A 15,840-nucleotide genomic window follows, 5' to 3' on the forward strand; every position below is an offset into this window, starting at 1 on the left:
AAAGAGAGAAACAAACTGAAAGAGGAGAGACAGAGAAAGCGAAAGGTTAGATGTGCAGGGCTGTTTTCAACATTTTACTCATTCTTCTCTTCACAAGTTTGTGTTTCCTCATTTTCATTTCAGATGAATAGTTTCGAATTAATGCACACATTTATTTATATCATATTATATTATTATAAAACATAATACCTTTTTTGATACCAATAGTTCTTTCAGCCTTGTTCCCTCATGTTCTGTCAAGGCCTTTTTTAAAAGCTTAAAAACTGATTATATGGGGCCGGTATATGCACTTTTCATTTAGTTTAATGAGACTTGAAGCGAAAATAAGAGCTTCTAAATGGTTTGAAAGACGTCTACAAATATAAGAATATAAGAAAAATACAAGAAATTTTAAAAATGTAATTTATTCCTGAAATGGTAAAGCAGAATTACTCCAATCTTCAGTGTCAAATTATCCTACATAAATCAATCTTGTATGCTGATTTGCTGCTCAAGAAACATTACTTATTATTATCAATGTTGAAAATATTTTTTTTTTTCGAGGATTCTTTAATGATTGTTCAAAAGAACAGCATTTATTTGAAATACAAATATTCTGATATATTATGAATTGAATGCATCATTGACGATAAAAAGTATTTTATATATATATATATAAAAAAAGTTGTGTACTTTATCTAAGAACAAAAATAATTAACATTAGAGCATGAGTTTTAAAATATTTTACCAGCCATTTCATTCATTGCAATCCATTTCAAAGAACCGCACCCCTCACAACCGGTGCAGAAAACCTAAAAAGGTGTAGAGATTCACTGCAACTGTTTGCTGTCTGTAGTCACCATGTGCCCTGCAGAGTGTTCCCCTGTCTGCAGTTAGAATTAAAGTCAAATTATTTGAATCATCTTGGTTAAGTGTTATTAAGTCAGTTAAAGGTCATGAATACCCCCAACACCTGACACAGATACACACACACCAGCTGTGCTACTGGCGCACTCTCATCACACTCGCAAGTTCAAAGGTCACCACTCAAAGGAGATGAGCAGAGGAACGGGATTAGTCAGCTCAGCTACGGGAACCAAAGACGGAATCTGCAGGAATTTCACCTCCTCCATAAGCAGATCAGAGTGATGGGATGGGATTACAGGACTGGTGTTTGATAAATAAATACTTTTAGAGTATCAGGAAGAGAGAAAGAGAGCTAAGCTCTTAATTAGATTTCCCACTGACCTTTCTCCTTTTATTTTGCCTCCCTTCCTCTCCAACCTTTAGCGAAATGCTCTGCAATGAGTAACATCCAATGAGAAGACACTCTGTACATAACAAGCTACTTAGAGAGAGAAAACATAAAACATTTGATCACATCTTTAAACGACATCTTTGTGTCCATCTATTTCATTTCTTACAATTTGTACATTTTATGAAATGCTTTTTGCAGGTTGCCTTACTTTGATTTAAAAATGTAAGGCCGTTTTTATTTTTTGTGAGTTTATCTGTTTTACGTTGTACAGCACAATGTGTATATTCTGCAGATCTGGTGCCGGATGCATCAGCTGTGCACAAATTATAACTGAGCCTAGTTTTGACATAAAGGGGCACTAAGGTCGCATTCACATTACATGGTTCAAGTGACCCAATTCCAATTTGTTTCCTCCCTTGTGGCACAGATTGGATATGACCCATGAACGTGTAAGCAGGAAAAACTATTTATTTTTGCCATTCTGTTGGCAAAAAAAAAAACCTGTAATGAGACACTTCACTTTTAGGGTAGTTTGCAAATGTAGTTGAATCAATATGCTCTATTTTAATCGATTTGTTTACTATTTGGTTTTGCTAAAACATCTGATTGCTGATAGCTGATGAACTTCTCCATTACAAAATGCTTACCCAAATGCTGATTTTCTATCAAGAGCTTTTAAGTGCTGAATCTTTAAAACAATGACTGCATGTGTCTGTGCGTATGAATGCATGCTGACATTATTTTGTCGCTTTTTCAACAAACATGCTGAGCTTTGTTCACACACAATAGGCTTTTTTGCACAAGTATGACAGCTTCTTTGAAAGACTGTAATTGTAATTACAATGCGGTTCATGATTTGTAATGCCTAGCAAGCATCTGGCCTATGATTGTTTTGTTTTTTCTCTTTTCCTTATCCTTCCTGCTCTCAAATAAACATGTTATAATGCTTTTGACTTTCAGTAAAGAAGATGACAGAGCTGAAGTCCAGAGGGGTGAAGATGCTGCCAAGTAAAGACAACCACAGCAAGATATCAGTTTGTAAGTCAACCTCTTTATGTACAAGAAGGACGTTTTCCTAAATCAATATTGCGTTTACATTCATGCACTTGGCTGATGCTTTTATCCAAAGCGACTTGCATTTTGAACCTATGACCTTGGCATTGCAAATCTTGGCAATTCTCAATTTATGAATAATTGTATTTATTTGTAACTATGTGGAACATTAGTCTTAAAGTATATACATAATACATTTTATCAAAAGTGACAGTAAAGACATTTATAATGATACAAAAGATTTCTATTTGAAATAGATGCTCCAATGCACCAAATAAACATGTTAGAATAATTTTGTGTCACATCGTGTGACACTGAAGACTAGAACTGAAAATTCAGTTTTGCTATCACAGGAATAAATGGCTTAATTTTAAACGGCAATAATATTTCAGAATAGTATCATTTTATATTGTATTTGTGATAAAAATGCAGCTTTGTTGAGCATGAGAGACTTTAAAAAATATATAATTATATATTTGATAAGAATGTTGATTCAGGAATGTGTCCTATTTACTGTATGTTGTTTATATGAAGCATGAGTGAATGGAAAGGAAACATTCACTAATCTGAATTCGGAAACCTTTCAATATATAATAATTTAAAGCCAAAGCTTTCTTCATTTTTCCAGATGAATTTTAAGGGTTTTTGTGTCAGTGTGCATGTTCAAATTCCGTTATCTATGGATTGATGAAAGCAGTACCACACTTGCAGCGTGTCCTCACGCTCGGCACGAGCACACAACCTTGAACATTAACGTTATCTTTATTCTATGCTGTGTCAATTGGAAACAAATGGAGATATTTTTCTCCCTAAGGCCAGAGGGGAGGGGAAATAAGTTACCGTTTCCATTGTTGGCAAACACAGAAAGAAAAAGCTTATCGAGGGCTGGGGTAATTGCTCTGTGTGATGAGAGTCTTCTTCAGCCTGCTTTCTTCTGTTATGCCATCTTTATTTACATTTCTATTACCTCTGCATCATTGTGAGAAAATGTCAGCCTGCTCATGTGAGCATGTGCCCATTGAGGGTGTCATCTGGGATCTCAATACCGTCACCGTGGCCGGCAGTGTCTCAACGGCAGCGCTGACAAGCTTGGCCTTTTGTCCCACATCAATATGCATGAGGGCCGGCACCCAGGCGCACCTCGGCCAATCAACATGTGTCACTTCAGGTTTTCCCTCCACTATCTTCTCCAGCCTCCTAGCCACCTATTGCAGAAGCCGAGGCTACTGCCAACCTCTTTGACCCCGCGTGTCATTTCCACTTCCTGCAGGGCTGGATGACTTCAGCTTGTGTGATGCCAAGGAAAATTTTGTACTTGTATAATGATGTCTGAAAATATCTTGGCATTCTTGGGAGGACTGATTGATTCTTTTGTTCATTCAATAAACCTCCTGGACAGGGTGTGTAGACAGTAGAATACATTTACAGATGGCCTTGCTCTCTTTACAAGGTAAATTCACCCTGATGTTCAGACCAACTACACAATTGTAAGTGTGATACCGCTTTTATGCAACAGTTTAGTAAACCAGATATTAATGTTGAGCACCTTACATTTGAAACAAAATTTGGCCAGTTCTTTCTGTTCTTTTTTCTCTGTACCAACAAAAATAGTAGGCTAAGATGGGAGAAAGTGACCCTTAAGAAAAGTGTGCATTTAAATAAAGCAAGTACAGGATGATGATGCTTCTTTCAGTAAATTATAAAGATACATAGATGGAAGAATTAGCTAATTTAGTTATTATCGCACAACATTGAAAATTGTAAAAGGGGAATTTTGCTCTGCTACCGGGGTTGGATGACCCCCTACCTGGTTCAAGAAGCCTCTTGGAGGTTTTTTTTCTTCTTTTTTTTAAAGAGGACCTTTTTTTTTTAAAGAGGATTATGCTTTTTTTATATGTTAATGTTGCAGTTTGAGCATGAAAAAGGTCTGCAAAGTTAAAGTCCACTCCAAAGGGACTAAGGGAGTTATTCTCTATATATCAGTGCACACTGTTTCTGAACTCCCTGAAACGCCTAAATTGTAGTCTTGAGTTTTCTTCCGGGAATGTAGACTTCACAGTACTCCTCATTTACATAATTCCCACCAAGGCATATGCAAAATAAAGGGCGCGAGGCCTGGTTAAGCCGCGTTAGTAGTGTGTTGAAGCTAGCGGTTATGTTAAGGTGCGTGATATTTCCGAAACAAGCTAGAAGTAGTTGACAAATCACAACACGCTGATCTAGCCGACCAATCAGTGCACATTGCGCTTTTCAGAAGGAGGGGCGTCATAGAGACCATAACTAAACAGAGCGTTGCTGACAGACTGGGAAGAGAGGTGCTGCAACAATGTCAAATATGTTACAATATTAGTTTTTATTAAAAATTGTACATTCAAGCATGAAAACCTATTCTAGTAGATCCAAAAAATACAAAAACACGACTTTTTAAAAGGGCCTAATAGGTCCTCTTTTAGAATACATCATCAATACATCAATTGAATAAATCATTAGTATAAAAATAGTCTTGTTTAATATCTGTATTACTTTTAAAATGTTTAAAACAATGTCACAACTATAAAATACTAAATCAAATATTTTATGTAAATGTATGGATATTTTAAGATTAGTTAAATAATGATAAATCAACTAACATTCAAATATCTTAAAATCTGAATTACACTTAATAATTATATGAGTTATGCATATGGCCTATATTTTAAATTGAAGGGATGTTATAAAACCAATAAACTATGAATGCAGATTGAATAATTCTACTCAGTTTGCCTCAATTGGGTTATGATAAATAATACAAATGTTTGAAATATGCATGTAATTCATAGAATAACTCCATGACTGAATTATAATACAATTAAATATAAAAAATTATCAGCAACATTTCACTGGGGGCAAAGAGTTTAGCTTGAACATTTCACTATAAAAATCAATCAGTACTTCACTGTACACAAACAAAGAAACTCAAAATTAATAAACGAAGCATAATCATTATACATGGTCATAAAGAAAATGAAAGGTGGTGGAGGGGGACATTGTACCTTATTTAACCAACTTTTTTCCACCTTTTTTGTCTTTTGCAGTATCTCAGATGGGGGTGGCTCAAGGACACAACATGTGTCCAGATCCAGGAATCCCAGAGAGGGGCAAAAGAAAAGGCTCTGATTTCAGGTGAGAAATTAGTTTTATGGATTACTTATTAAAATAATCCACTGAGAGGACAGAGGAGAGAGGAAAGAGGTGTGCAGTTAATTTAGTGTTTGTAATGCCAGGATGATGAATAGCAAGAGATGCAGGAGGTGGGCGCATGTTTAATTTCTCATTGGCCTTTTAATTCGCGGAGCTTAGGGAGGATATTTGATCAGCATAAACATGGGTTGTGGGCTCCCAAAGGTCACAGCAAGAGGAGAAGAAAGAGAGAGAGAGATGAAAGAGTGAGAGATGGAGATGTAAAGAAAAAGAGGAATGTTTTTCTGTACTTAACATATTAAAACATTAATATGTCTATGTTGTAATTATATAAAAGGTAATTATCTATCTATCTTATACACATATTATATACAGTATGTGTGCGTGCGTGCGTGCGTGCGTGCGTGCGTGCGTGCGTGCGTGCGTGCGTGCGTGCGTGCGTGTGTGTGTGTGTGTGTGTGTAAAATACAGAATGATGATTTATAGAAACGTTTGCTAACATGTACTGATATTTGTGCTGTTGTTTTCCAATATATTGCAAAAGATTTAAAGGAATAGTCCATCCAAAAATGAAAATGTGATAATCATTTATTCACTGTCATACTATTCCAAATCTATACGACTGACTTTCTTCTGTGGAACTTAAAGAAGATATGTTGGTAACCAAACAGCTTTGATTCCCATTCACTTCCATTGTATGGACAAAAAATACAATGGGAACCAAAACGGTTTGCTTACTAACATTCTTCAAATTATCTTATTTTATGTTCCACAGAAGAAATAAAGAAATGCAGGTTTGGAACGACATGAGGGTGAATAAATTATGACAGAATTTTAATTTTTGAATGGATTATCCCTTTTAACTGATCGATATTGAGGTCAGAGAAAAAAAAAAAAATATATATATATATATTGATTAAATTAAAACAATATTTCCAAGACAACATTTTAGAGATAAAGAAAAGCACCTGGAATAGGTGAGACGTTGGAAAATGGCAACATTTGTCTTAACCAAAGTAGTACAATTATTTAAACTTTATTGACTTAATTGTGATTTTCTGATGACAGAAAACAAGCTATATGATGTCCATCTTGAAACATTGTGAGTTTATTTCATTTAATATATTAAGACATAAATGAAGGGGACTTGAAAACCGCAGGAATGACCTGAAAGAGTAACGAAGTGATATGTGAACCATCGTTTATGATCGAAAAAGAGAACAGAGAGGCTATGAGATTGAAAATGAGACAGAGGTCCGGACCTATTTAATTGAGTGGGGACAGAGCTATAGTCGTGTCATTTCCAGGCACAGAGCTGCTACAGAGAGGCCTGCGGTGCAAGTTAGGCTGTCAGCGTCCCCCCGCAGGGTGAATGGCAGCGCCCTAGAGGATTCTAACACAGACAAATGGGGACAATCCGTTTTACACTCACTAGCTCTCAGGGCAATCGCAGCGGGGAAGTGAAAGACAATCGAAACTTTTTTACTGGAATGTTCTTAGCTCCGGCTACCTGAGAACCCGTTCATCAGCGGCTAGGTAATGGAAGTGGCACAGCGATGCATCTGGATGCGCACATCACAGTTTCCTAAAGGCTGTCCATTACCAAGATCAGACAGGACCACTGCTGCCGGGTGGAGAGAGGGGGTATTTATGCTGACATGCTATTTGATTTAGCCATGAGCAGATAACAGCTCACATGTGAGAGGTTGGGAGCTGCTGTGAAGGGCTTGAGTCATCTGACATCAGCACTTTGGACAGTTGGAAAATAATCCAGGGAAACGATCGATGATATTGTTCTCCTCTCTTTCTTTGCCAAAGGTTAAGTTGTAGACTTACAAGGCTTATTAGACTTATTAGGGTCATATATGTAATAGGGTTGCCCCCTAATAGTAGAGTAAATGTTATTCAACGAGAAGAGGATTAGTCAAACACATTTTAATTAGTCGGTTAGTCGCAGAAAAAAAAAAAACCTCCACAGGAATTGGTGAAGTCATGCAGTCTGACGGACAGATCCTTAACTCAGCTGGTCCATGTGGTAATTATGTGGGGTAAATCCAAACGGTCGCCTTTCATTAATCGACATCAAACATGGCTTTTCATTTAAAACATGCTAGTAGTAGCTTAACGTTAGCCACTTGACATGGCTGCTAGCTCTAACATTAATTTGAACCTAGAAAAATGTGTGCTAATATTAGCACACAGTAGGTACATATCCAAGTGTTCTTTCTTGCCAAAGCTAAATTAGTACACCGACATGTTCACCTTAACGTGCATTTCCCACATCCTCTTCCCTGTGGAGATGAGACTCGGCATCGTCAACTTCAGCTTTACCGCCAACGCTGACTATCAATAAATTATTAAAATGTTCAGACATTCTTCTTTCTGTTTTTTCCCATCATGTTTGTAATTATTACTTTTGCTAGTGTCGTTGTAGTGTCGTTGTGGCAAGTTTCATGCGTGTGCTTTAGCGCTATATTTGAAAATATCATTATTATGGTATAGTATTTCTCTGTAATGTAGAACAATTGTAGCAATGCTAGATATAATATTCGTTCTCAGCCCTGAAACTCAAACCATTTGTTGATGTCCCCCAGTATATATTTAAGTAATTCAATTATTATCATAAACATACGATACGTATAATTGTTTAAATTAATGACTACTAGTCGACTAGAAAAAAACGTACTAGTCGACTAGTTGGGGACATCCTTAATATGTAATGGAATTGATCTAATTCATCATTTTCACCATTCTGCAGCCAAAAAATGGTGTACAATGACTGATAAACTGCATGATCTTTATCCCTGGCCACCAATCTCCTGTGCTAGTTTTATGTCTTTCGTAGGACTCTGCAGTCACTTTCTTTCTCACAAAATACAATAATTTCAACTCATATCAATATCTCATGTACATTTATTTATTTATTTATTTGCTTAGTAGCTGTGTAATAAGTAGGATAATGTGTGGCGGCCAGTCATTATCACGAAATAAACGTCCGTGCCCTGATTACCCTGTTGGGATTTATTTTGCCATAATGGCCGTCTGACTGTACAGAATGTCCATAATGTATAATTTATACATGTATGGGTTGTTATTCTTGCAAACTAATAATCAGTTTCTTCTTGCAGGCGGGGTGCTACTGTGCACTTTTCTTGTGATGAAGGATACGAGCTTCAGGGGTCTAAAAGCATCACCTGCCTGCGAGTGACGGACAGTTACGTTGGATGGAGTGATGACCGGCCTATCTGTAGAGGTATGTCGCTTTTTGAAAGCATCTGCTATATTCCCCCCCAAAAAAATATTACATAGGCCAAAATAGTTTATTGTTCAAAGGTAAAAATAAATAAATATATATATACTCACACTCATGCATACACTTTTTCTCCTCCCTTTTAAAGGGTTGTAAGCCATTTTATTTTGTATCAAAACTGCAAGCATTATTGTATGGTTAGATGCATTTTATTACATTTAGCATTCCTTGTTTCCTAATGTCCACTAACATATCAGAACAAACTAGAATCTCTGTACTAAATGAACAAATGTAAATGTACCTTATCCATGTGCTCTAATAATGTCTCATGCCATACTAACACAAACCATATTTATCACAGCAGATTTAAGGCCATTTGTTTAATAAATAGTTAAATTATTTGAAATCTCAGTGTATCTCTGCAGAGTTAAAGAGCCTTGATTAATGACCTGACAATGAAAGAGGACAATGAGGGAAAAAAGCGGGAGATGAGAGAGAGGAAATGGAGAGGATGACAACAGATCTCTAAAGCAGATTTCCTAAGGAGGAAGAGATGGTATCGCTCAGCCAGTAATCAGCTTATTTAGCCTCACCAGGCTCCGATTAATTACTTTATTGAGCCTTACTTAATTTCTGACTTTGATTGGCTAGGACAGCCCCCAGGACTTGATTCCTGCTTCAGCTGTCACATCCCCAGAGAGATGCTGTCCACCATGCTGCCACCTTTGCCTTAGGCCGTAAATTGAAGTGCGAGTCTGCCATTTCTGTGGTACCAACCTCATGCATCTTAACTACATGCAGTTAAAGCCTGTCAGTGGTATGGTACCTTAAGAAAATATACAATGGGGTCCAAAACTCAATGGGGTCCAAAACTCATTCCGAAATATATATTTTATTATAATTTAAAAGTATTATTATATTTATTGATATACTATATAAACACACTTACAACAATAACTGGTCAAACGTTTGGGGTCAGTAAGGTTTTTTTTTTTTTTTTTTAAGAAAGGAATTATTTTATTCACCAAGGATGCATTCAATTGATAAAATGTGACCGTAAAGACTTATAGAATGTTTCAAAAGATTTGTATTTGTTTTTTGAGCACCATGTCATCATATTATAATAATTTATGAAGGAACATGTGATACCGAAGACTGGAGTAATGATGCTGAAAATTCAGCTTTGCCATCACAGGAATAAATAATTACAATAAAAAAAATAAAAACATTGTAGTAATTGAAATTATTTGATAAAAAAAGAAATACTTACAATCTTAAAGACACCAAACTTTTGAACAGTGGTGTGTGTGTACACAGATTTTTATTTACCGGTATTTATTTTTATTTGATTTTATATTTAAATCTTTAAATGAACAACAACAGACTTTTGGACCGTATGCAATGCATGTGTGTTTTGTTAGTATGCACCAACGTATTACCAAATAAAATAAAAAAAACAGATGTACTTTAGTACTATACTATACTAAATATAGTACTTATATAAAAATAAGTATACTATAAAAAAAGATTTAGTTGAGATGTAATTTAACATATTATTCAAAACATTTACACTGCCACACAACACATTCACAGGATGCTAGCACTGCTTCTCTTACTGTAGCTCTACACCAACACACTCACACACATAATGCTTTGGTTATACCTGCTCCCTTCTCCTTCATATCGATTAATTTCTATTGTGCTGCTCTGCCAGCTGTGGACTATTAGTCTTTCATTAGAGTTACATATCCCTTCTCCAACACCACCAATGGCCTTTGCCACAGTGGACCCCTCAGGCTTGACAATCTTCAGGAGAAAGTTAGTTGGACAGCTTTGTGATGAATTGCACCAGTTGCCTTTGTTTTTGATTATTTAACGATCAGTTTTTGGCACATCACTGTGAGCTTGTGGCAAGAGGGGAAAATGGACCTGGAATTGGGAAACTGTCGGAATCACCAGATGGACCAAGTTCCCTTATCAGCCCCATTACTCATGTGAAAAGGGTTGATATTTAGCTATTGCTCCCCGGAACTAGTTTTTTCATCACTTGCTCCTTTTCACAACTAATGTAGAGAATGATTATTTGTCTTGTTTCATTGATTTAACACTCTAAATGCCAGGCCATTATTCAAAAACGGCCCATTTTAATTGCATGCTTCAGGAAAATCTGAATCATAATAATAATTAGTAATGGCGCCACAGAAAAAGCATTCATAAATCATTGTCGTTAAATGCATAAATACAAGCATAAAATGCTCAATATTAATAGTGTGTCCTTGAGGTTTTTGCTCTCTCTGTATATGTAGAAAGTATTTTTTTCATTATTTGCAGTATTTAAAAGGATCTAGGGCTCATAGAAGAATCTATAACAAATACAAATGTGACTTGAATATTTAGAAAAAATCAAGCTTTAAACCTTAATAGAAGCTGAAATACACCACATATAATCATGAGAAATGTGTTGTGTTTCTGTTGTATTTAGTTGTGTTTTATTGGATATTTAGAATGGATATTTTTACAGAAATAAAATCAAGCTTCAGACCTTAATAGAATCTGAAATATACCACATCATGACAAATGAGTTGTATTTGTAGAAAACTGAAGTATTAGCAGCTGTTTAATGTTGATTGTAGTTCCAGTGGCTTAAAGTACGGTAACTCTTTGGAATGAATCCCTGACATTTTCAGAAATCAAAGTAAACTCCCCTAAGTTTCATTCCCTCATTATGGTCTGCCATAGGCTTTACATCTGCAACTCTTGAAATGTGCATTGAGAAATCCAGGGTTTTGCAACTGTTGGCCTGAATCTAATCTGATTGAATTCAGCCTGAACAAGGGGAACTTGAAATGATTATCTCTTTTTGCAATACTGCCCTTACAACTTAAATGCAATCTGGACTGTTTCACAGCTGAGCCCCTGCTAATAGATATCTTCTACTAATATCAGGATTGGTATGTTGGAGAATATGAGTTTGAGTTTCAATCCCTGCAAACTCAATACATTTCAGTAACATTTAAGTTCCCTGGGATCACGTCCCAGAATTTCCATTGTAAGCGTTATTTTTATAACCATAAACTAACATTTCCAGAACTTAGCAAGTTTTTTTTGTTTAGCATGACAACCTAGTGAAAAACGTATAGACCTTTAACTAATGGTTATTTTTGTTTAATTGTTTATAACCATTAACTAACCTTTCTAGAACTTTGCAGAAGCGTTTTATGTGACAATCTAATAACAACTTAGAATTTTATGTAATGGTTATTGATGTAATGGCTGCTATTCAACATTCCCAGAATGTTGCAGGGAGTTTATGTAAAAACCTAAAACAAACATAAACAGGACATTCTCTATTTATTCATTTTTACATATATCACAATCATACGTGTCCAGAGTGTTACAGAGAGGAGAGAAACAAAATTGATGTTCTCTTAATGTTTTATTTTTTCCCAAATTCCGATTTTTCCGTTAAAATTTTTGCCAATTCCATTCTTTCCGTTTTAATTTTTGGGAATTATATATATATTTGTTACCCTTTACTGTTATTTTAGTCGTAAAAAAAGTGTGCTTTTAATGTTGGTGATTAAAATGTACACAAATAAAATAGGAATGACCTTAAATTTATTTAGGTAATTAGGGATGTCACGATACCAAAATTACAGTAGTCGGTACCGATACCTTTTACGGTTCTCGGTACCAATTTTGGTACCACAGCAAAATCTGTCAGAACTATTTTTCTATTTTATAACTATTTGAAAAAAAAAATTCAATTCAATGACTTTATTATTTTTTACATGTCATAAATTATAATCATAAGTAAATAAAAGATATAGGCATTGAAGGCTACATGCTGTTTAAAAGTATATTGCTTATAAAAAGATCAAGTGAAAAATAAGCAACCTTCTATGCACACATTACTACTGTACAACATGCAGTAGCCTAATATAATTATTTCTGTCAAACTTTTATTTTGACGGGTTGCCGAGAATACCTTTTGAGTTTCTGTTTCTGTGTCTGTGTGTCTATGATATGACAATAGTTTTTCTCAAATTAAAGGAGAACTCCGGTCAATTTTAACATTGAGCTCAATTTTTTGTAAATTTGGAGTGCTGTCAATACAGAGAACAACGACAAAAATCGGTGTTGCCTACACTGTGTTATCCTCTTTTTAAAATTTGCACCCTATTGACTTGAATGGGGCATGTTTTAAACCTGCTTTTAGCCTCTTAACGTCCTTAATGTTTCATTACAAGTGCCCAGCCATGTTGAGTGATTCCTTCAGAGTAGGGCTGGGCGATAAATCGATTTTATCGATTAACTCGAGTGTGTAGTGTACATCGATGTGTTTGAATGAAAATCGGTTTTCTCTATAATATCCGCCGACGCTCCCCTCTGGGCTTCCGTAGTTCCGAACGCGCTCAGCGCGTTTGCCATAGAGCTACACAAACAACATGGCAAATGAACAAGACCGCGGCTGCACAAGCACACCCGCCCAAAACATTTACAAACTGAATCTGCAGAGCTGCCAACTCTCACGCATTCACCGTGAGACTCACGCAGTTGTCAGTTTCCACACACTCTCACGCCACACATCCATTTCTCACGCAGAGAAAATCGCGAAGCAAAGAGGACGGTGACACAGACAGAGAAGGTTTACGGTACTATTGATATAAAACAAATTCTCAGCTCTCAGATTCTGTCAATTTAATTACAAAATTCAAACAATAAACACCGTTTTAGTGCTTGTAAATGTGACGTGACAGATCGCAGACAGATCTCAGTTCAAGCGGCACGTGAACGGTCATCTGTTAACTTACTACTAACTTAGTTAATATAAATAAACACGAATGATTAATAGGTAATTTGAAAGATACAGTATGTAATGTAATAAAATCGCTAGATCAAGTGTTTTTCAACCGAGGACAGAGGTCCATAAACAGCTGGAGAACAGTCGGGTAACGTTTACCTCAGGAAAGCCGTTTAATAACCATAGCACGTTAGTTGGACTTAAACAATTGTCTGTAGAGAGGAGTATTTTGCTAAATATGATAACTATATTACATTTTTGTTATATTTTTACCTATATCATTAAAATATTATAACGTTGTCATTGTAAAAAACGCATTAAAATAAAATTGAGATGTTACTTTTAACCTTTAATAATAATACCAGCTGACAGGGCTCTGTATGTTTACAGTAGGTGACTTTTTTTTGGGAGAGAAAAATTAACAACACATTAACGTAACTACTGTACCTAATATTTATCCAAAGGAATCGATATTGAATCAAGATCAGAATCAAATCACAAGAATTGAAATTGTGAGCATTAATAAAAACAGTAGCATACAGTCAGTGTACCATGTAAACATTGTGTTGTCACTAAACTTAATACAATTATTTTTAGTCACCAACTGATGCAAGTTTTTTTTTTTTTTTACATTTACACCCATTTTATGTTATGTTAGGTTATGTTAAATGTTACATTTTCACTGTTTACAAAGGCAGGGCCTGCCATCTTGGCTAGCTAAAACTTGTTTTAAACAATTTATTTGTCATCTGCAGATTGATTTTAAATAAGGGGAAAAAAAATCGATTTAAATCGTAAATCGGATTTTTTATGAAAAAATCGGGGATTTTTTTTTTAGGCCATATCGCCCAGCCCTACTTCAGAGTGAACACGAGTGAATCTGACTGCAGTAGATGTGAAAGATATGAATAAAAATTATGTTATATCAGCCAGCGCACATACCTGTATTTAGTTCCTGTTTTCGGTCGAAGTCCAAAGTAGTCGATTGTCGAGTTCACGCGCGTGATCTAAGTAACTAAACCTATGCGCTTCAACTCGACAATCGACTACTTTGGACTTCGACCGAAAACAGGAACTAAATACAGGTATGTGCGCTGGCTGATATAACATCATTTTTATTCATGTCTTTCACATCTACTGCAGTCAGATTCACTCGTGTTCACTCTGAAGGAATCACTCAACATGGCTGGGCACTTGTAATGAAACATTAAGGATGTTAAGAGGCTAAAAGCAGGTTTAAAACTTGCCCCATTCAAGTCAATAGGGTGCAAATTTTAAAAAGAGGATAACACGGTGTAGGCAACACCGATTTTTGTCGTTGTTCTCTGTATTGACAACACTCCAAATTTACTAAAAATTGAGCTCAATGTTAAAATTGACCGGAGTTCTCCTTTAAACCGTAAAGTTTTCATGGAGTGACTCTCAGAGCGGCTCTGGAGATTAATTTCATCATGTCCTCATTATATCGTGAGGCAGCAGAGACTGAAAACAGCGCTAGCATCACGCGTGCTTCAGTGTGTGTGTGTGTGTGAGAGGTAAATGAAACCGCGTGTCTGCGCCATTCAGAGACAAGCAGAACATGCAGGATTAATATTTAAATAGTCTTTTTGCAGTTTAATATAAACAGACACTATATATATTAGTGGTATATATCGGCTACAGTGCTCCTAGTAAAAAAGTTAGTCGTAAGCCCTGGGCTTAAACACGGAAGCGACTGAAAGCAGCGGAGCCTATTAGTGAGTACGGTGGGTACCGGTACTACAGAATTTCATTCCAAATATGTAAATTCTGCGAAATTCCGCGTTAACAATAGATTCCGCGTTAATTGGCCAATTCCGTGATTCCGTCCGCGTTTCCGCGATCGCGGAAATCATAGGGCCCTATGAATGTGTGTTATTAGCAAACCCAAACTTTAAAGCAGAGACCTGCAGACAACACACATTATATTGTGAAGGTGAAAATCGGGGTCAACCGGCCCTGATGTTAATTAACTTTCCAAAGACTTTGGTTCTTTAATGTCAGCCCACCTTAAAGTGTTTGAGGAAACTTGTGTGTGTGTGTGTTAGGGGAGGCCCTGAGGAGCTCACCTCAGACATAGCTCATTAAAAGCTCCAGCTGGTCCCAGACCTCCAGAAACATTCATTTAGTGCAAACACACTGGCTGTGCCCTTCTTTCTCATTAGACATCGAGTGCCTTCATTCAAGGAGGCATTTAAAGTCCTCCTGGAGGCCACGAGAGTGTCGCAAAAGACTTTAAACTCATAGACAAGTCACAGAAAAGTCATTGGTAAGGTCACTGAACATTCAGTTCAAAAC

The 15,840-nt window shown here is 36.1% G+C and overlaps 1 protein-coding gene across 1 annotated transcript in view; it reads left to right on the plus strand.

Annotated features, from left to right (window-relative positions):
• Nucleotides 1-15,840, plus strand: part of csmd2 (CUB and Sushi multiple domains 2) — a 256,709-nt gene that overhangs the window by 116,072 nt on the left and 124,797 nt on the right. Inside the window, exons 7-9 of the mRNA XM_079589756.1 lie at nucleotides 2,198-2,275; nucleotides 5,365-5,452; nucleotides 8,599-8,723. Coding sequence (XP_079445882.1) covers nucleotides 2,198-2,275; nucleotides 5,365-5,452; nucleotides 8,599-8,723 — 291 coding nt within the window. The remainder of the gene's footprint in view (nucleotides 1-2,197; nucleotides 2,276-5,364; nucleotides 5,453-8,598; nucleotides 8,724-15,840) is intronic.

This window comes from Phoxinus phoxinus (genome assembly GCF_949152265.1).
Source record: "Phoxinus phoxinus genome assembly, chromosome: 19".
In the NCBI taxonomy this organism is placed as follows: domain Eukaryota; kingdom Metazoa; phylum Chordata; class Actinopteri; order Cypriniformes; family Leuciscidae; genus Phoxinus; species Phoxinus phoxinus.